Source organism: Antedon bifida, chromosome 10, assembly GCF_963402885.1.
Source record: "Antedon bifida chromosome 10, ecAntBifi1.1, whole genome shotgun sequence".
Lineage (NCBI taxonomy): Eukaryota > Metazoa > Echinodermata > Crinoidea > Comatulida > Antedonidae > Antedon > Antedon bifida.
This window is the reverse complement of record NC_136235.1, coordinates 16,131,107-16,150,554: the sequence shown is the minus strand read 5'-3', so window position 1 is coordinate 16,150,554 and position 19,448 is coordinate 16,131,107. Positions and strand designations below refer to the sequence as shown.

General features: G+C 33.0%; 4 protein-coding genes across 5 annotated transcripts; 2 read left to right on the top strand and 2 right to left on the bottom strand.

Moving 5' to 3' along the window:
• Positions 1 to 287: 287 nt before the first annotated feature.
• On the top strand, positions 288 to 4,507 carry LOC144854658 (tubulin polyglutamylase complex subunit 2-like). The gene is made up of 7 exons (XM_078712593.1): positions 288 to 472; positions 1,186 to 1,353; positions 1,810 to 2,061; positions 2,585 to 2,748; positions 3,250 to 3,389; positions 3,644 to 3,694; positions 3,860 to 4,507. Exons 1-7 carry the CDS (start codon positions 403 to 405, stop codon positions 3,903 to 3,905), a joined length of 891 nt encoding a protein of 296 aa, XP_078568719.1. The 5' UTR covers positions 288 to 402; the 3' UTR covers positions 3,906 to 4,507.
• LOC144854656 (STAGA complex 65 subunit gamma-like) lies at positions 4,405 to 8,251 on the bottom strand. Of its 2 annotated transcripts, none has more exons than XM_078712592.1 (10): positions 8,175 to 8,251; positions 7,762 to 7,907; positions 7,330 to 7,438; positions 6,820 to 6,914; positions 6,262 to 6,371; positions 5,729 to 5,994; positions 5,430 to 5,464; positions 5,033 to 5,285; positions 4,742 to 4,840; positions 4,405 to 4,532 (listed from the first exon to the last, which is right to left on the bottom strand). In XM_078712592.1, the coding sequence occupies exons 2-9, from the start codon at positions 7,902 to 7,904 to the stop codon at positions 4,742 to 4,744; spliced, it is 1,110 nt and encodes a 369-aa protein (XP_078568718.1). In that variant the 5' UTR covers positions 7,905 to 7,907; positions 8,175 to 8,251; the 3' UTR covers positions 4,405 to 4,532. The 2 variants fall into 2 exon arrangements, with proteins under 2 accessions (XP_078568718.1, XP_078568717.1); XM_078712591.1 differs by having other exon boundaries at positions 4,405 to 4,535; positions 4,746 to 4,840.
• A 19-nt stretch (positions 8,252 to 8,270) lies between these two features.
• LOC144854655 (DNA polymerase iota-like) lies at positions 8,271 to 13,285 on the top strand. The gene is made up of 10 exons (XM_078712590.1): positions 8,271 to 8,404; positions 8,620 to 8,808; positions 9,056 to 9,157; positions 9,555 to 9,719; positions 10,137 to 10,277; positions 10,392 to 10,634; positions 10,735 to 10,913; positions 11,203 to 11,294; positions 11,548 to 11,678; positions 11,944 to 13,285. Exons 2-10 carry the CDS (start codon positions 8,640 to 8,642, stop codon positions 12,795 to 12,797), a joined length of 2,076 nt encoding a protein of 691 aa, XP_078568716.1. The 5' UTR covers positions 8,271 to 8,404; positions 8,620 to 8,639; the 3' UTR covers positions 12,798 to 13,285.
• Positions 12,815 to 19,375, bottom strand: LOC144854659 (anaphase-promoting complex subunit 11). Its single transcript, XM_078712594.1, has 3 exons — positions 19,221 to 19,375; positions 18,340 to 18,460; positions 12,815 to 13,425 (listed from the first exon to the last, which is right to left on the bottom strand). Exons 1-3 carry the CDS (start codon positions 19,236 to 19,238, stop codon positions 13,310 to 13,312), a joined length of 255 nt encoding a protein of 84 aa, XP_078568720.1. The 5' UTR covers positions 19,239 to 19,375; the 3' UTR covers positions 12,815 to 13,309.
• Positions 19,376 to 19,448: the final 73 nt, after the last annotated feature.

Genomic DNA, 19,448 nt, shown 5'->3' with positions numbered 1-19,448 from the left:
CTGATAACGTTGACAGGCTTCTGTTTCTGTTTACAACATTTTTAATACATCTGCTGCAGAAGTGTACTGCTTTACGATTTATGTTATATTTTACAAAAATCCTAGACATGGTGAGTGGCCAGAATCCACCTCCTCATCCTATCCAATCCCCTCCATCATCAAGAACCACCACCACCACCAACACCACACCACCAAGTTAAGCACGCCCTAAAAAAAGTTTTAGCTAAATCGTTTATAGAGGGCGCTATATAGATTATGGATTGATTTTTGCTGCCGATCTTTGGCCCTGGCTACCTGATGCTTTTCTCTGACTTAACCTTGGCCTAGCCTTATTAGTAGAAAAAGAGTATCTAGCCTATAGGCCTAGCTAGTATGCCACTCTAGGCTAGCTTATATGTAATAATGAGTGACTCTTCCGGTTTACCTACTGATCTCTTTGATCGACTAACCCTGAGTGTAGTTAAATCATTAGGTAGGCTAAATATAAATATCTACTCTAGGCCTACTACTAGCTAGGCTAGGCCTCCTCTACTAGGCCTAGGCCTAGGCCTAGGCGTAGGCCTAGGTAGGCTATATATATATATAATAAGCTAGCTAGGAAGGAGGGCCTATTTAGCTAAGCCTAGGCATAGGCCTAGGCCTATATATGCTAGCTACTGGGCCCACACAACAGACAATACATACTGTTTTAGCCTACCTACTAGGCCTACCAAAAACACAGAGAGAGGTCTAGCTACTTCTAGCTAGAGGTTTTTAGATAGCATAGGAGGTGCCTGTTTTAGAGAAGACAAAAGAAGAGGAGAAGTAGTACTAGTACATTAGTCATTATAGCAGTATTTATATCATACCTAGCCTAGGCCTCCTAGTCCTAGGCTATTTTCACAAAGAAAAGAACATACCAATTTTAAATTTACAGAGGTTAGGCCTAAATAAACTTTTTAAACTTGTGATTTTTTAAATTGAAATGCATTGAATAAGAAATGAAATACAACAATTAATTATTTAGTAATAATAATATTTAATAATCATGACTTTTAAATTTAGAAATGGCGAAAATGTGTCTAACTCATCCCATTGAAAAAAATGCTGTGACAAAATTAAGACATGAAAATGAACATTTGATGTTAATTAATATTAAATGTTTCCATTTTTATAAGATGTGTGATTTTTTGTATACTATGATAGAAAAAAGACCAGGAGTATCAGACATATGTTTGAAAGAGATACCAGCTGCAGAGCGCCACCTTGTGTTATCGTGGGAACAGCGCAACTCGTGCATTCTACCAGACGATCTTAAAAGATTCTATTTAACATCAAATGGATTTCATCTCCAGTGGTGTGTTAAATTTGAAGGTATTGAGACTTTTTAAAATAATGATGGTAATAAGAAGTAGTGAACCAAAACATATATTTGTAATTAGTAATTATAAATACTTGGGAATAGCTCAAATATTTTCATTTCAATCACATGTTTGCTGACAATCATGTGACAACTCACTTCCTGTGCTCTGATTGGTTGTTGTGAAATTCTTTGCTTTGCAAGAAGTAGAATCTAATTCACTGAATGAAAAAACTCAAGTAGAATGCGTCGCATTTTGAAGGTGGAAATATGAATATGCATGCATGATGACGCTTTTGATTTTTGCTGTTTGAAATCAGGTGATGAGAACATGTAATAACAGTTATTAACTATATACCTGGATTTCTTCTATTAATTTAACATAATGCACATATGCAAATTATTAGCATCTCTTCTGCATCCAGGTGCCACTGTGTTTATGTAAATTCTGTTAAATTCTGTCTCTTTAGATCAACCATTTCATTTGGGACTTATGGAAATAAATCCAATTGAGAAAGTTGCGAAACTCGCAGGTGGAAGGAACACATCAAATCTGCCCTCACTAGCAGACGTTGATTACGACACTGATGATGATGACGAGACAGAGTATCTGAGTCATGGAAGAAAACAGCCGCATTTTGATCTACGTAGTCGTGTGTTTGAACTAGACCCTTGTAATGGCTATGGAAAAGTGTGTTTAGTTTACAGCAATACAAAACAAGGTTTGAATATATGAAAATGTCAACAACACATTTTTTATAGTTTTAATTTTCCACTAGTTTGTGGTTTATTAATAGAAAGATTCTAGAAAGAAAGTGGGTAGAGGAGGTGCGGGTGTTTAGGCGGTCTTTAAAATATGAAATGTACTATTATATAACAAAGTTTTGGCAACATCCGCTACTGCTGATCTACAGTATTACTAAAAACACAAATCTCAGGACTCACCCCAGTATGTTTACTAAGTTTAATGCCCAGTGGCATAACACAGAGGCATGAGGCCCCTGGTTTATGGGGGTTTCTGACGACATATTTTAATGCCTGTTTTCTTCCTCTGAGCCCTGCTCAGGGGCCCCATAAGCTCCGGTCCACCCATAAGCTTCGGTCCCCCATAAGCTCCGGTCCCCCCATAAGCTCCGGGCCCTTGGGTTTAATCAGTGAGCGCTCATAGCTCATAGATACTCTATCTATTTAAAATAAAATAACCATAAACTTTTTACTTCATTTCATTCATTCTTTTTTTGTTAGGTGTACCAGCCACTGATTCCGAAATCTGGTTTCTGGACCGTTCTCTTCATTGGCACTTTATAGCAGATACATTCAGCCAATACTTCCGATTAATGATCATGAACCTAGGCCTGCCTTTATGGCATTTTACTCTCACTGATATTGGCTTACCAAATCATGCACAGGTTGGTATTAAAAACGTTTTAAATGAAATTAATGCAGTGTATCCTTGAGAAACAAAGTGTTCCGGTTTTCACAAGAAAATGGAACAATCTCTGTTCAATCCACTGGGTTGTCAAAGGCCTCTGTGAAAGAGTGGTCAGGTTGAAACCTTACCAACCGTACTGGTGTTGTATGTTGTATGTTTGTCATCATTCCATACCTTTCAATGTCCATACATTGGACAATTTTATATTTCATTACAAAAGAACAGTATAGTGGCATAAGTGGTAAGGGATGTAAAACTAGCATGCATTGCCTTGTACTTCACAGTTAAGTGGTTGGTCCCATACACTGTATGCATGTACATGGTACACTATTTGAATAGAGCCTGAGTATCATTTCCCTGTGTGTTGATCATGGTCCAGAACAACTGCGCTCTCTGTGAGGACAGTCTTGTATCGAAAAGAGGTCTCCCAGTACAATATATAAAAAAATACTTTAATATTTTAATTAATACTTTTTAGCAATGGTTTTACATGTATGCACCTCTGCAATTAAACGTAGTTCATCAAGAGTCAAAGAAAAGTTCTACAAACAAGAACTTGGAAGAAGTGAGCAATAAAATAGACGTCAATAAAGTGTTCAAAGGGAAGAGTGACAAAAAGTAAGGTTTATATTTTCAAAATTTCCTAAAAAATCCTTAACTTTTCATTGTAAATTTACATATGTACTGCATTTGAATATAAAACTTCCAATAACGAACTTGTACAGTAAAAATAGGTTTCCTCCCAGTCTGATCAACTCCTCAAAATAATGACGTCTTGGTTGTTATACCCTATGCTAGCCGTTGTCAAACCAGAATAGAGGTTCTTGGACTCCACTTTTTGTTTTTATGCATTTACTTCTTGTATTTATTAGATCAAAGTCATTAGCATCTGTTACATCTAAGAAGAAGACGTCTTCATCAAAGTAAGGAATGATTTCAATAATATAACTATAAATGTTTGTGGTACAGGCATACATAATCCATTATTATGTATTATTTAGTATTATGTTGATGTTAATATACCAACTTTTTTCATGGCTGAAGATTTTGATGATTTTTAATATAGCGCCCTCTATTTATTATTTTAGGTCAACAGCAAGTGTGAGAGCGACATTATCATCAAAAGTTAGGTAGTACTTGAGAAATCTATATGCTGAGCAGTGTTTCAAGGCAAGACTTGATGTGATGTGCAATTCAAAGGGCTCCCTAGGAATTAAAAAATATATACTGTATATAAAAAATGTGTATTTAATGTATTAATTCCTGGTTTGAATCTTGGTCAGAGCGGCTTTTTCTCAGATATCCTCATCTTTACTGTCTATAAATTATTCAATTTCTAGTATATCATTGGGTGGTTTAAAGTTTATCTATGCCTGTCAAATTAATGTATAGTATATTGTTTCAAAGTAATTAATACATTATCACCTGGCAGTTTAGAATTTGTTCTGTGCCTCATATCTCTATTTATTGTCTTTTTTATATATATCAAGTAGTATATGTATGAAACGCCATATGTGCCAAAATATTTTATCTTTTTACTGATATTAAGTCAACCCAGACTAGTGGTGGTGTTTATATAATAATTATACACACACACATGTAAACAGAGAAAAATAAAGAACAACATAAACTGTACATTTTTTCTTTGTTTATTTTTCATATTTTGAAATTTGTACAACTAGAGAATATGTCTACAGTATATTAAAAAAGGTTAAATAAATTACTGTATTTTACAATGGGTACCTTTTTCTTCATTTCTTCCTCCTGAAATAAATAAAAAACATTTATTTAGTCAAATTCCAGGCATAAACAAACATTGTAAAATGCTAACAAAATAGATGCAACACTAGGTTGATAATGATAACAATTTACATATTTATATTGTGGTAAATTTCAAGACACTGTATCATAATACAGTACATTATGTTAATTCCAACATGTTTTAAATACTGCACAATACTACAATCAACTTACTTTTTTCTTGGATTACCAACACTAACTGGAGAAAGAGCATCTAAATTAGATGACCCAGAAGGTGAAGGGCCAAGAGTCAAACTATCACTATCATTCTATAAATAGAAAGTAAAACAATCTTTACATTGAAGAATAATAACAAAAATAGTAGTTTTTTAGGGAACTTTTGATTTGTGACAAACTAGCCTAGGATGGACTCATAATCTGCCAAAACTGTGTCAGGGAATCAAGTTATGACCTATGACTCATAGCCTAGGTGCAAGGTCATAGGTTATAGCAAAGGTTACCTGTGAATTTCTGTCTGTACTATCGTTAGCACTTGAGTCCTTGTCTGCATTTTCAAGTTTGATCTGCCCTTCCAGCCACTGAGCAGCGTCATTGTCTTCACTGGTGCTAGCAGCCGTCCTTGTGTTTTCCTCCATCTCTAGGGCTGTCAGATTCTGGAAGGTTATCCCAGGGGTACTGGCATCTGGTAACTGATCAAGGAGATCGGGAAAGTTGTCAGGAAACTGGATATCTGAACCTGGTTCTTGGTTTACTCTGGGTAGTAAAAATAATATGGTATTTACATAACCATCATAAATTTACTTTCAAATGAATTTCTTGTTTAGAAATGATAAAAAAGGGTTCTAATTTACAACTACTACTATACAAATTTATTTTTAAAAATCAACTGAAACTTACTGGGATGATGGTTCTACTGGATTTCTGATAGGATTCTATGGAGTAAAGTAACATAATAATATTAGCATACAAAATATGAGTAAAAATGATTCTTTTACACAAAACAATATAAATTTAATATAGAATGCAGTTAATTCTGAAAAGTTTTGATTAGGTTTTTGGCAGATTACATGGCTAAAATTGTAAAATAAAGTGCTGGACTTAATGATCTATCTTAAGCTCAAACTAGTGTAAATGTTATGTGCCCAAATATGGTAGTGATATGCCCAAATATGGTAGTGATATGCCCAAATACTTACAATTAAACTTTGATATTGGTCCTGCAATTTGTTATTCTTTCTTTCAATGAAATCATGATAATCTTTGATTCTTGTTTTCCAAAACTGATACAGCACTTCTGTATTTTCAATGTTGCTATCTTTGAAGACGTCGGTTAAAACATCCTGAAAACTTGTCGTGCCGTACATTGCTTCCCGATCCACAGCTAATCGTAATCGTTTGCAGAATTTTAAGTAGTATTCATGAAGTAGATCTGTTAGACATTCCAATGCTGATTCCTGACACACTGAAAATAACAATTGTGTTTGTCAACCATATTGCATTTTAAAAATTATGAAAGAATATGAACCCTGGGATTAGAAATTGCAATATTAAGCATTGAATTTAACCTATTGTCCTACCTTTATATTCGTCAAATGGGGTCATATACTGGATTGTATTACAATAATGGGGCGGACAAAGAACAAATATATTAATATTGTGTTACAGTATGTGCCACATTTTTTTTGCCAATATATTACTATTGAGAAAATAACTATAAAAAGAAATTTACTTTCAAAACCTGAATGAGCACTTATAGTGGCAACTGCTCTCCTCAACAGTTGCCTAGTAACACTGTCATCAATTCTAATTGTGCCTTCATCATGCAATAATGGTAGTGACCTATAAGAACAAATAAGGAATATTAATTTAAATATTATATCTTTATATTATATTTATCATTAACTGTAAAAATAAAAAGGGTTAGAGTTAATATAATGAAAATAATATTTTAATAAAGTATATTATATTATTACAATTAATTAGGGTTGATTAGTAACACTTTATTGATCTTGATTGATGTTTATATATTATATAATTATTAATGTAATTTAATTATTAATATTATATATATTACAGTATATTATATATATGTTATTACATTACAATATTATTATTTTGTAGTATATTATACAGTATTTTACTCTATTGTATTATGAATTGCATTTTAATAATTAATAACACCATTATTTGTCCAAACATAAATGAATAATATTGTTAGTAGTTATAAATTCAAGATTATTAATTTAAATATAGCATTTGTACAGAAGAATTAATTTAATGAACTAACCTATTTTCAGATGTTTCCATTTTATTAGCAACCTTTATTGATCCTAACACAGGGCTTGGAGGAATGTTTGGTGTTCTTCGTTCTATATCGATTTTCTGGAAAAAAAATTTTAAAAAAACACTGTACTAACATCTGATCACAAGAATACAATATGGGCAACTCATCGCTACTAATGATACAAAATTGTTGTTAAGCTGTAGCTTGGTGGTTAACATGCTTGCCTTCCAATCCCAATGGTCCAGGCTTCCTAAAGCTCTGTCTACACTATCAAACTAGTTTGACAAAAAAGTGTGATGTGCACAAATATAGTAGTGATATGACATCATCATGTCCATATATGGACACATCACATTTTGTCACATAAAGTTTGATAGTGTAGATAGAGCTTTATTCTAAAAATGAAACTTAGTTGATATGCATGATATAAAGTAGTTTATCTATCATGTTGATTGATGAGTTACTTGCTGTTTGTGAACAAACATAATTGTTTTAAATGATACCAATGCATACCTCTGCATGTGACAGTTGTCCATTGGCATTTTTCAGCTGTTGATTATGTTTTAAAAGTTGGATTGTGTGAAGGCTAATATAGTCTGGTCTACACAAGTCTGGGTGCAGTCTATCAAAATAAAACAATACACAAAGAAAATAGTGTGAATGGTTTTTCTTTACATACATCATTATGTGATTATATGATCTCTCTCGGAATATGTTTATTCAAGATTTCAATATTGTCATTAACTATGTGAACATTAGATGACAATAACAATTTAGAAATCCTCTCAAATATTAGAAAAAATAATGTTAAAAACCTTTCATTTCAAAATATGATGGGCAAAAAAGCAGTATTCACTCATATTGGTTTATTTTTTGTACATTTTGAGAGACCATATGAAGAGACCAAAGAAATAACAATGGGGTTTGAGGTAAATAATTCCTTACAATGTTGGTTGTTTACGTGTAGATGGCTGTTGAAGATGAGAAACATCCAAGTGTAGAGGCTGAAGTTTAGTGAACGACAACTTCACATCCATGAATTTACTTCCAGATTTTGCCGGAGGCAGCTCTCCCCAAAGACTGTTCATAATCTGAAATAAAATACAATTTAGACAACCATGATCACTTCCTCTATTTTAGTATTTAATGTACCGACACTGTGAGACCTGTATACCGTAAACATAAAATAAACATTCTGCTGGTCTCAGCGTGGCCTAGGAATTTCCAACTGGGATGTTCAGAGGATTTTAGCCCTAAATTATATTCTAAAATTGTGCTTTATACTATTAAATATTTGGTGATCATTTTTTAATACTGAATAATTTTCTACAAAGCACAAAATGTAAGCTTAGGCCTACCTGGGCTAGGCCTAGCGTCGTGTATGTTTACTTTTTCTCTGTTCAACTTTTTTTTTTACAAATTCAGCATGGCGCCCTCTATCCTCTCAACCATGGAGAGGGGGAATTCCCATTTAATGTCAGCCGCCGCGGTAAAAACATGTTTTGTTGATCTTGTTTGAAACTTTCCACTGCCGCGAAGCCTATAATTTATGGTTTGATTGATTATATTTGTGGTAATTGATTTTGTGGTATGTTAAAAGAACAAATCATTAATAATATAGGAATTTAAACAAACATGATTATGAAAATAAATTGTTGATGATGTTGGGCCACAGACCATGGTCCATATGCATGTGGAGGTAACTCCATGGACCATGCACAGGCGTATATAGACAGATCACAGAAATGCTGTTTATATAGTATCACACAATGCTTACATTAACATTCAGTTAACTTTCTGTAGGTCGACAGTGCTGTGGCAAGATGGAATCAAAGCGGCTGAAAAGACCTTTTGATGATGTTGATCGAGATGAGGAGACTGAAGATGATGCAGGTGAAACGGATGAGTGGTGCCAAAAGTGGTTACCTGCAGCCACATCATCTATGACATCATCAGTACAAGAATCTTCCAACAATCATCAGTCATCTTCGGGTAATAATAGTAATATAGTTCTGCCTGACCTTTCATATACCTGTACCATCATGGAGGTCTGTGGAGGGTCTAATCCGAATTTCCTCAGTTTCCAGAAAGCTTGAAGACAAATACAAATACCTTATACCTTATATGGATGTGTATATAGGCGTTTTCCAACAAAAAAAGACATGTACAGAAATTTCATCCCTTGCTGGTTCATGCTGACAACTAAAGGCTCTTTTTAACAATTTATTTTCCTTCTTAGCATCATCTGAACATGAGGATACTATAATCCACATTGATATGGATTGCTTCTATGCACAAGTTGAGATGATCCTGAACCCAACACTCAGAGACAAGCCATTAGGTAAGAATTCATTTTAAGGGGTGGGTGTACGAAACTGCGCCTATAATATTTTAACAAATAAAATACCAGTCAAATAAATTGTTTCAGAATTTAAAGATGAATTGTCCCCCAAAAACATGACAAATTATTAATAGAATAAGACTTTATTATTTCACTTATAAAAAGACAAAAGAAACAGATAATTTTAATCAAAAACCATTGTTTGATAGACAATTTAATTATTTTTTGCCTTAAATTACATTTTTTCAGGTAAATAATGTTTTTTTTTTCGAACCAGTTTTTGGTCAAAGTGAATAACTATTAGGTGACATTAAAATGACATATGCAACAAAAAATGTAAAAAAAAAATTTTTTAGGGAGGACAATATATCTTTAAAATAACTCTTTTTTTAAACAGGAATTCAACAGAAAAATATTGTTGTGACTTGTAATTATGTTGCTAGGGAACAAGGAGTTGGTAAGTTAAGTTATGTGAAAGATGCTTTGAAGATTTGTCCCAAGTTGGTTCTTGTAAGTGGAGAAGATTTAACCAAGTATAGAGAGATGTCTTATAAAGTTACAGGTAAGCAAATGATTTATATTATTCTGTCTGCCAAAATACAAGGAAATCTAAACTTCCATGCTAGTTGGTTTAGCCAAATTTAATTGAATTGAATCACTTTCTGAACATGCTGTAAACAACCATTTTTTTAATGCTTGTAACAGATAATTATGGTAAAAGATAAATTTGTATATAGAACATTTTCCTGTGAAACGATCGAGGCAATAAATACATATATTATAACATTTAATATGGCCAACCCATGTAACATATGAGGCAATATGAATATATATTTATAATGCACTTTTATACATTAATATCATCTCAAAGCACAGTGGACTAATTTAAAATTTATTTTTAATTATCAAACCATAATCCATTTTAGTTTCAATTTTTACTTGAAAAATGTCTAGTCTCTAGTTTACATTTAATTTTCAGATTATTTACTCCAATTTTGCCCTCTTGTTGAACGGCTTGGTTTTGATGAAAACTTCATTGATGTTACAAATCTTGTCAAAGACCGGCAAGCTTCAAATAAAACATATGATGTCAAAGGTCATTCATATTTTGAAGATAAAGGTACATTTGTTATTGTTACTAGGATTCAGGATCAGCAGAGCATAAACAAATAGTATGATTTTTTTTATTAAATATTATATATTTAAGTAAATAAGTAACCTTATCTTCCTTTAGTTCCCAGAATGCATTGTTCTTGTGGTTGTTATGAAAGACTGGCCATTGGATCTCACATTGCATCTGAGATGAGAGCTGGGCTAAAAGAAAGTCTAGGTTTGACAAGCTGTGCAGGAGTTTCTCACAACAAACTTCTGTCAAAGTTAGTGGCTGGAACACATAAGCCTAATCAGCAGACAGTGCTCTTTCCGCATCAAGTAGACACGTTGATGCTTTCGTTGAAAAGTGTACAACAAATACCTGGTATGTTTTTGTTAGTTTTATAACTTTGCTTAATGCTGATTCAACAGAAAATATGATTATAATTTTGTTGCTAGAGAATAAATTTGTTGAATTTGTTTAGGAATTGGAAGCAGTATGTCTAAGAGGTTAGCTGCCATGGGGATTGTCTCTATCCAACAGCTACGGACAGAAAACCTAAACTCCCTACAACAAGAGTTTGGAATGCAAGTGGCTACAACCATCCACAACTTAAGCCATGGGCGTGATCCTTCTCTTGTCACACAAACTGGACCTCCACAGGTACCGTTTGTCATTGTAATTTGTAAAAAAACAATATTGTAATGGTAAGCTTCAAAACACTGATAATGTATGAGCACCGAGAAACTGGAAAGAACCGAGTCAAGCAAACTGACATGACCTGTCTACTGATTGCTGGTTTACAAAAAAATGTGTCCGTATTATACAACTTTAACAGTTTATTTTGGTAGCCATGTCTTGTCTTGGAGATTTAGTACTAGGAGATCCATAGGATTTGATATTAAAAAAGTGTACAGTAATTATGTCAATTTTTAATTTGTTTTATCGTCAGTCATTAAGTGACGAGGATTCCTTCAAAAAGTGCAACTCTGTTGAGGATGCTCGAATCCGAACAAGAGAAATTCTAAGAAATCTTCTTCAAAGGTAAAAATATAAACATCATTATATTTCTGAAGATATAGGCCCCTGTAACTATTAACTGATTTACTTAAAATTAATGGCTTACAACTTACAAGGTGTTCTTCCACCATAATTTCATGATTAAATTTCAACTTTTTAAACATCACTCACTGTAGTTTTAAAGTTTTTTCACCAATTGGTCAGGATTGTTCCATAATTTAGCACCTCAATTTTTCTCAATGCAAATACACTTTTCTGGAATTTCCAATTGCTACAGGTTGAAAGAGGATGGTAGAGTCCCTCGTACGCTACGTATTGCTGTCCGAAAATTCTCAAAACCAAAACAGTGGACAAGAGAAAGCCGGCAGTGTCCATTTCCAGATGGTGTTCTTCAAGATTCTGATTCAGGTAAATTAATATTTTATTTATAGTTACAGTCAACCCTATTTAGGGCACATCCCTATTAATGGGAAACTGTGTTGGGTTCAAAAGGTGTCTTGTTTCTACTTGTTTTCTGGATGAATGTAGCTGCTGTTATAATTCAGTAGAGCAATTAAAGAGTCTTGTGGTGTGCCATCCACTCCAATGTCATTCATATAAAAATGATGTATTATTAACCAAATTTATATTTTGAGACTAACATATATTCAGATTCTTATTCTTTTATTTTAAGATAAAGTCATCGAAAAGATTCTAGATGTTGCAATGAATTTATTTAGTAAGTTAGTGGACATCTCAAAACCGTTTCATCTGACACTCATAAGTATTTGCTTTGCCAAATTAGAAGATCGTTCAAAGAAACCGTCAATAACTACATATTTTAAGAAATCTACAGACGGACCTGCTGCCAACCAGAAAATTGATATCTTAAAGACGCGATCAAAGAAACCTTCAATTGATACATATTTCAAGAAGCCCATGCAGCAACATGATCCTGGCAAACAGAGCAGAACATTTGAAATGAAAGACAATCAGAAGGTTAACAATTTCTTTAAAAAAACTGAAGAAAACACAATGAAAGAGCAAAAAGTAAATCATAGCTCATTTGACAATACTACAATAATAAAGAGTCAACAGATCTTGGAGAACAGAAAACTGATTTCTGAACTCTTCTCTGGGCAGTCAGTAGCAAGTAAAGAACAAATTGTAGATATTTCTAAGCTTGATCACGAATATAATTCCGAGGAAACAATATTGGATGACAACGAAATTAAAAATGTCGACACTAGCAAAACTTCAGAATGTCCATCATCTTCGAAATTTGAAAATAAAGATCAAGTACAACATACTGCATGGCCAACAAGGATTGATGATGAAACAAACAATTCCCTAGACCTCGAATCATCAACTTTTGATTTTAATAATGATTTACCACCAAATGTTGATGTATCAGTTTTCAGCCAGTTACCCACTTCTGTACAGAAAGAACTAATTGAGAACTGGAAACGAGAAAAGACAAATTGCAAAGTAAAACAAAGACCAAAGGAAATAAAGAAAAGCATAAAGGAGTTCTTTACTACAAAATAGACAATTTCACAAACAAGTGTTTTGTTTCATTTTAATGGAAATAGATAAATGTATATGTAAAGTTACAATTGAATGTACTGGTAATTATTGTTTATGAAACATCACCATAAATGATTTCCTCTACTTCAGATCTGTTTCCACTACTGCAGCATAGTTTCCTCTACTGCAGCATTGTTGCTAGTGATGCATCTCCATGTAGTGGTTCTGTAGCTTTGAAAGTGTCCATTTCATCATGAGTACTGTGTCCAGAGTCTCAACAAGCAGCAACATCCAGGCACCCATTCACTCACATTAGAATGTAACAGTGTTTACTAATACAAGCACTAACCCACCCATGATTAGGAGTAGTTCCAGCTCAAATTATTAATGCAATCACCTGTTTTTCTGTACTGTTTCCAATCAATATGAAACAAATCCATTACAGATATGTACAGCTTTTCCAATTCATTTACTGTAAATATGGGAATTGCAGCGTTTCTATTTTTAACAGTTCAAAGTTCAAGTTTTACTGTTCATTCTTTAAACTTCCATTCTTGACGACACATTGGACATTGCTGATGTACTTGTTGGGATTGTAGCCACTTTAAAATGCAGTGCATGTGAAATACATGCGAACATTGTCCCCAAACTGAAATAAACAAAAATGACATTTTTATAAACATTTATTAAAATACAGTGTGTATAAATAAAGTAGATCTCCAACTTTGGGACACTTTGCTGGCAAAATATGTTACAGTTTACTACAGCCAACTCCCATCAATGGGACATCCCTAAGGTGACAATTTGTTCAGTCCCTTGCTATATATGTTCCCTGTGTTACCATCATTTTAATGCATTGTTGGTATGCATGCTTTGGTTTTTCTCTATATTATATAGGACCAACTTTGGTAGTAGAGTTTGGAATATAATACCTGGGGGAAACACAACTACACAAACAAATATATAACTAACTGCACCTTTTATTGGCCAAACTAAAAATAACATGTAATGCAGAGACAAGTATACATAACAATTATTATATAATTGTGTGAATAACACAGTTAATATGTATTAGAAGGTTCTAATTTAAGGAAGTTGGTTCAACATTTGTCAGTACATTCAAACACATTATATATTTGTACATAGTTTAAAGATGTATTGTCCCCAAAAACCTGAAAAATGAAGATTAATGAAATCAGACTTTGGATAGGTTATTTTGTAGTTTTAATAAAGTTAATCACTTCCATAGAAAAAAACAAAAATAAAATGACAAAATAAATGGTTAAATTCAACCAAAAACCATTGGCTGGCAGCCAATTGACTATTTTTTGCTTTAAATTACTGATACAGTATTTAATGTAAATACATTTTTTGTTCCAATTTTGGGCAAAGAGTATAAATATTATGTGACATTAAAATCACATATTCAACAAAAAAATTGTAAAAAAATATTTTTTTTAAGGGGACAATACATCTTTAAATTAAAACAGGTTTTAATGGTAAATAAATAAAAAGTGTTTAGAAAAATAAGTGCTGATATTTCTTTTCGAAATACAGTAATAATTAACCATGATTTGGATCATAATTCTATCAAAAAAGTTGATGGAAGAAATTTACTTTTAAAAAACCAGGAATTATTACTTACTTATAAATAAAGTATTAATATTATATTTTATATCGGAAGAGCCAAAATAATAATAGCATAGTTTGGCTTATGCAATATAAAAAGCACCATTTGAAGTTTTGAAGATTTTCCAGTCACACGAAAATTTAAAAAACTAAAAACTATTTGTAATGTATAAACAAATTTAGAAATTTACCAATAAATATTACTTTCATTCAATGACAGGACACAGAAGACTCATTTTTTAGAAATACAGTACAGGTTATTGTAATACTTGTTAAAAACAGTATAAAAATGTGTGATATCATAATAAAAGCACCTATATTCACAATGATAATGCAAAACTGTAAAATAATAGCATGGGATTCTAAATTTGTGCATTTTAAAATTAATATATATTCTTTAAAATTAAATAGTAACAATGTAAAATACAGTAACTGTTTTAAGATTCAAGCCAAGATTGCTCTCTCTTGTTATTTGGAATCAGTTTTATATTAACTATGTTGTTTAAACATAATGAGTGCATTTATTGGTAACTGATTTCATACTGTATAAGAGAGGGATATAATATAACCTTTGACCTTTTAAACATAGTGACCTTAATTATGCTGAATAAACGCATTTTGATTTTAGAACTTTGGTGAGCACATTTAATAGGTTTTCTTTTTTAACATTTACTATATATTCAAACTAGAAGCACTGTAAAAACATTTAATAGCACACATTCAGTAAAAAGCCAATTCTTGAATCAGCATACATGTTTACACAATGAATATAGAGTTGTACAATCTGATGTCACGGCATCATGTGACATGCCTTTTAGCGGCGGCAATGAGAGCTCACTGGCTAAACCTAGGGGGCCCAGAACCCAAAAGAGAGCATGAGCAGCCCTAATGCAACTACTCAAGAGTTACGCCACTGAAATTGAGTTACATAATACCGACCAATACAAATTTGGAAAGATATTCAACACAAAACTGAGTATCATAGCAACAAAGGCATGTCACATGGTGTAGTGACAACAGACTGTAGAACCATTTACAGGTTAAGAAGAATACATCACAGATCACAAAATTACTCTACAAAAACTATAATATTGTATAGTAAACAATTTGTGTTGAAAGATCTTCTATTCTCCACAATAGATTGCTTTCCATTTTTTTTCGTAAAGTTCAACGCAAGTCTTTAGAGCAGTGAGAAATAACGGCAGATTCAACTTTAAGAAAGGAGTCATATTGTTCATTTCCAATATGATCCAAATAACGCCTGACAGTCGCCAGAGCAATTAAAGCTTCAGTTGAAGTTGGAACATCTGATGGTTCGATTCTTCTTTGCTCTCTCCTCTGTGGAGGCCTTTGTGCCCTTGGCTCAACAAAGTTATTGTTTACATTTTGTACTGGGGTGCTTGAAACACAAACATAGTCACCCTGGCCAGTTGATGTACTTGGTTGAAACTCTGAAGAAGACCCTTTCAACTGATAAGCAGACTTTTTGGAAACTTGTTTTCTCTTTGATAAATTAGTGTTACCATAGTAGTCATTGAGTCCATCAGAGGCATCACTTTCTAAAATATCTTCACCAGAAGCAGGCTCAAAATGGACACCATCATAATCTGTAAATTGACGAGGTATGATTTGCCTTCTGCTCCTTCTAAATTGTTGGATTTCTCTGCTAGACTCTCCGTCTGAGTTGGTAACAAGATCAACAAATTCATCTTCTTCGTCATGCAAGGGGCCATCTACCGGTATTGAAGAATCATTATTTGTATTGTTAATTTCATCTTCACCAATCACCACTGGAGCAATGTTGTCATCTATGGAAACATAGCTAGAAAACTCATCAATTGTCATTCCTTCTGGAGGTGGATCGTCTTCATTGGTTGTCCACATATTGTCTTCTGCACAATTCTTTAAACCGGCTTTGGCAAAAGCTTCCTGAATAATTTCTTGATTTACATTCTTCCAGGCATTATGAATCATATGTGCAGAATCTAGAAGATCAACATCATATGCAATAGCTTGACTAATAGCTTTTGAAAATATATCTCCTTCACTCTTGGCAGACAGTAAGATCCTTTCCACAATTTGCCTCCTATAGCATTTCTTAAACAGAGATGTGATGCCATGATCTAGCGGCTGTACAACATTCTTTGATTGTGGAAGTATTACCAAATTAATATTCGTCAGTGAAACATTGACAGAAGATGCAGCAGTAAGCTGAACAATCAACGCAACTTTTCTATTCTCTTTTGATAATGCTTCATCAAATCTCTGCACCCATTCTGTAAAGATACCAGGAGACATACACGTGTCTTCGCTACTAACGTAAGTAACTGGTATATTATTAATACCTTTAAAACAATCACGCGACCCTTCATCCTGTCCAATAACCCACACTTCTGATTTGTCAGATCCAGTCATATTAGTTGCCAGAACAACTGATATAATATCCCATGGGTTCTTTTCAGTCATTGTGGCTTCATTTTTGAACCCAGAAAGTTTCTGTGGTAAGGCACGATAGTACAGTGCTACTGTGCCAATGTTATAAATATCATTTGTGTCATATTTTAATAATAATGATTGCATTGTGGCTGTATGTTTTGCAGTGGAAGTGTCTTTTGATGGATAAATAGAATTGGAATGCATTCCTTGTGCTTGATCTTGATAATGTGTTATTTGAGAGATGTTGGTATTTGTATCACTCATTAATGACTGATTAGATTGGTGACCACTTGAGACATCAACATTGTTATACTCTAGTGTGTCGTCCAATGGCATTTTCATTAGGTTAACTTTATTAACTGTTGCCCAATTCTGTAACCAAAAACGAGAAGGTTTAAAATCAAGCCTGCCAATGTTTTTCGCGATTAAACAAGCTTGTTTCATCAACGTATCTCTAGAGGGAGGCTTTTTCTCACATGATGTGTCGTTTATCCAAGCAAGAAGAGCTTCTTCAACATCTTGGTACCTCCTTCGTCGGATTTTCTTCTGGTCAGGATTTTTGTTATTCTTCCATGCTGCTAATAATGTCTTTTTCTGTTTTGCAATGCGAAAAATTTGTAACTTAGAAATTCCAAATAGATCTGCGATTTCTTTGGCTGAACGATTGTGCTCCAATGCTTCAATAATCTCAAGCTTCTGTTTAACAGTCAAAATCTTTCTTCTTTTAACAACCACCAATCCTTGGAAATGGCTCTTTTTCCTAGTTGCCATCACTATAAAACTTCTCAATTGGTTCCTTCTCGTCTTTCTACAGAACTGTAAAGACAAAATGTGAATTAACTTGTACTTGCACAGCAAATAACTTCCATAAGATTAAGATCAATCTTCCATAAAGTTTTTTTCATTTCAAATCAGCTTGATGGTTCTTTAGTGTTCGTCTATACATGCGAGATCTATGAAATTACTGTGTAGCTATATTAATGTACTGTATTTCTTTGAGACACCTTTTAGTTAGTTATGAATGAATTGACAAGAACTGAGACTGAAATTCTGTATGTATTAATTTAATTTGAATAAAAATGTAACTAAACAACATAATTCATCTAATTGCTTTATTAATTACAAATTGTATAACTTTTTACCAAAGAAAATCCTTCTCTGTTGAAGGAAAAATGTTTGTTTTAATTTCTTATAGATTTCTGTTGTAAACTTTAGTCATTCTCAGTAGTAGTACAGACTCAATGGAGAGATTGACATTGATGTTACACACTCATAGTTCAACCAATGATCTAGGCTGAGATGAACATTTATGAACATGATGTTTTTGATTACCAACTGTAGTTAGGATTAAGACATGCTTATTGTATTCTGAAAAAAATTTCCTCATCATCACACTCTTATATTATTGGTTATTGGTGGTTATTGGTGGTTAAAGTTTACTTTTTCCCTCCCTACTCCTGCGTTCCATAACGCTTCCTATAATTCAGAATATACCTACCTAGGGGACAATCATCTCCTGGCATCTTACAGTCCGGACAGCATCCATCAAATGGCATTCGACAGATACCACAGTTGTCATCGTTTGCCACCCATCGCCATGTTGCAACTCCTGTCCAACTGACATAAAAAAAAGAAATTTTGATAACATATTTATATACAAATATTTTTTTAATGCAATCATAGAGATATTAATAGATCTCTATGAAGCAAATACATATGCCTACTAGATAAATTACTACAAAACTGACTTTTCTGATTGACGGTTCAAAAACTTGTATCTATTCAACTCTGAATTCAGATAATATTATTCAGATAATATTTATCATGAATCATGAATGAATGCCATTCTCATCCTCTAAAGTACATACTGTCTTTATATATTATTGTCTATTGTGAATGGTTGTATTTTCACAGAAATAAAAGTATAATTTTATCAAATCAACATATTTATTTCTAATATTCTTAATTTGAAAATTATAAATAAAATGTTATTTTATAAAATAATTATTTAAAATAGACTTACCCTTTTTAATAGTAAACATCAGAAAACAAAACGCAAGTTCAAAGTTTGGAGACATATGAAAAAGAAAAAACAACTCATTAACCTCAATATAATAGTCATAATACAACCGTACCACAGTATGTGGCTAGGCCTCCATTAGCATAAGACACTGGACTCACAAGTGCCCCTCCGCCAGTGAAAAGTGGTGGAGCAAAAATAATAAAATCACGTTCATGAAAGTCGAGTCCTGCCTAGCCTAGGCCGGAGTAGCTAGCTCAACTTTTTATGACTGCTTGTTACATATCATTTCGATTGTTATACCAAGATTTATTGGATTCTATTGAACAAAGAATTTCTTAGCTAAGCATACACTAACTTTTTACAGTAACTTTCATTCCCAAGAAGTGTACAAAATAACACAATTTCTACAAGAAAATCTTGAAAATGAAAAACACTTCACGCAGAGTGCCTAAAACAGTGGAAATGCCTAAAAGGGAAAATATAGCGGTTCAGTAAAATATTTTTTTTAATGGTTTACAAACGAGCGATCAATTAAATATAATTCCACATATTGAATGCTCAATTTTGATCATTGTATTTACCTT

Bases quoted from the DNA above. Each gene is read 5' to 3' on its own strand.
- LOC144854658 (XM_078712593.1), top strand. From the start codon at position 403: ATGAGTGACTCTTCCGGTTTACCTACTGATCTCTTTGATCGACTAACC. The intron at 3,390-3,643 runs GTAAGGTTTATA...TGTATTTATTAG, and splicing joins AAAGGGAAGAGTGACAAAAA to ATCAAAGTCATTAGCATCTG. The intron at 3,695-3,859 runs GTAAGGAATGAT...TTATTATTTTAG, and splicing joins AAGAAGACGTCTTCATCAAA to GTCAACAGCAAGTGTGAGAG.
- LOC144854656 (XM_078712591.1), bottom strand. From the start codon at position 7,904: ATGAACAGTCTTTGGGGAGAGCTGCCTCCGGCAAAATCTGGAAGTAAA. The intron at 6,915-7,329 runs GTATGCATTGGT...TTTTTTTTCCAG, and splicing joins GACAACTGTCACATGCAGAG to AAAATCGATATAGAACGAAG. The intron at 5,465-5,728 runs GTAAGTATTTGG...TTTACTCCATAG, and splicing joins ACCAATATCAAAGTTTAATT to AATCCTATCAGAAATCCAGT.
- LOC144854655 (XM_078712590.1), top strand. From the start codon at position 8,640: ATGGAATCAAAGCGGCTGAAAAGACCTTTTGATGATGTTGATCGAGAT. The intron at 8,809-9,055 runs GTAATAATAGTA...TTTCCTTCTTAG, and splicing joins CAATCATCAGTCATCTTCGG to CATCATCTGAACATGAGGAT. The intron at 10,278-10,391 runs GTACATTTGTTA...ATCTTCCTTTAG, and splicing joins TTCATATTTTGAAGATAAAG to TTCCCAGAATGCATTGTTCT.
- LOC144854659 (XM_078712594.1), bottom strand. The intron at 13,426-18,339 runs GTAGGTATATTC...TGTTTATTTCAG, and splicing joins AGGAGATGATTGTCCCCTAG to TTTGGGGACAATGTTCGCAT.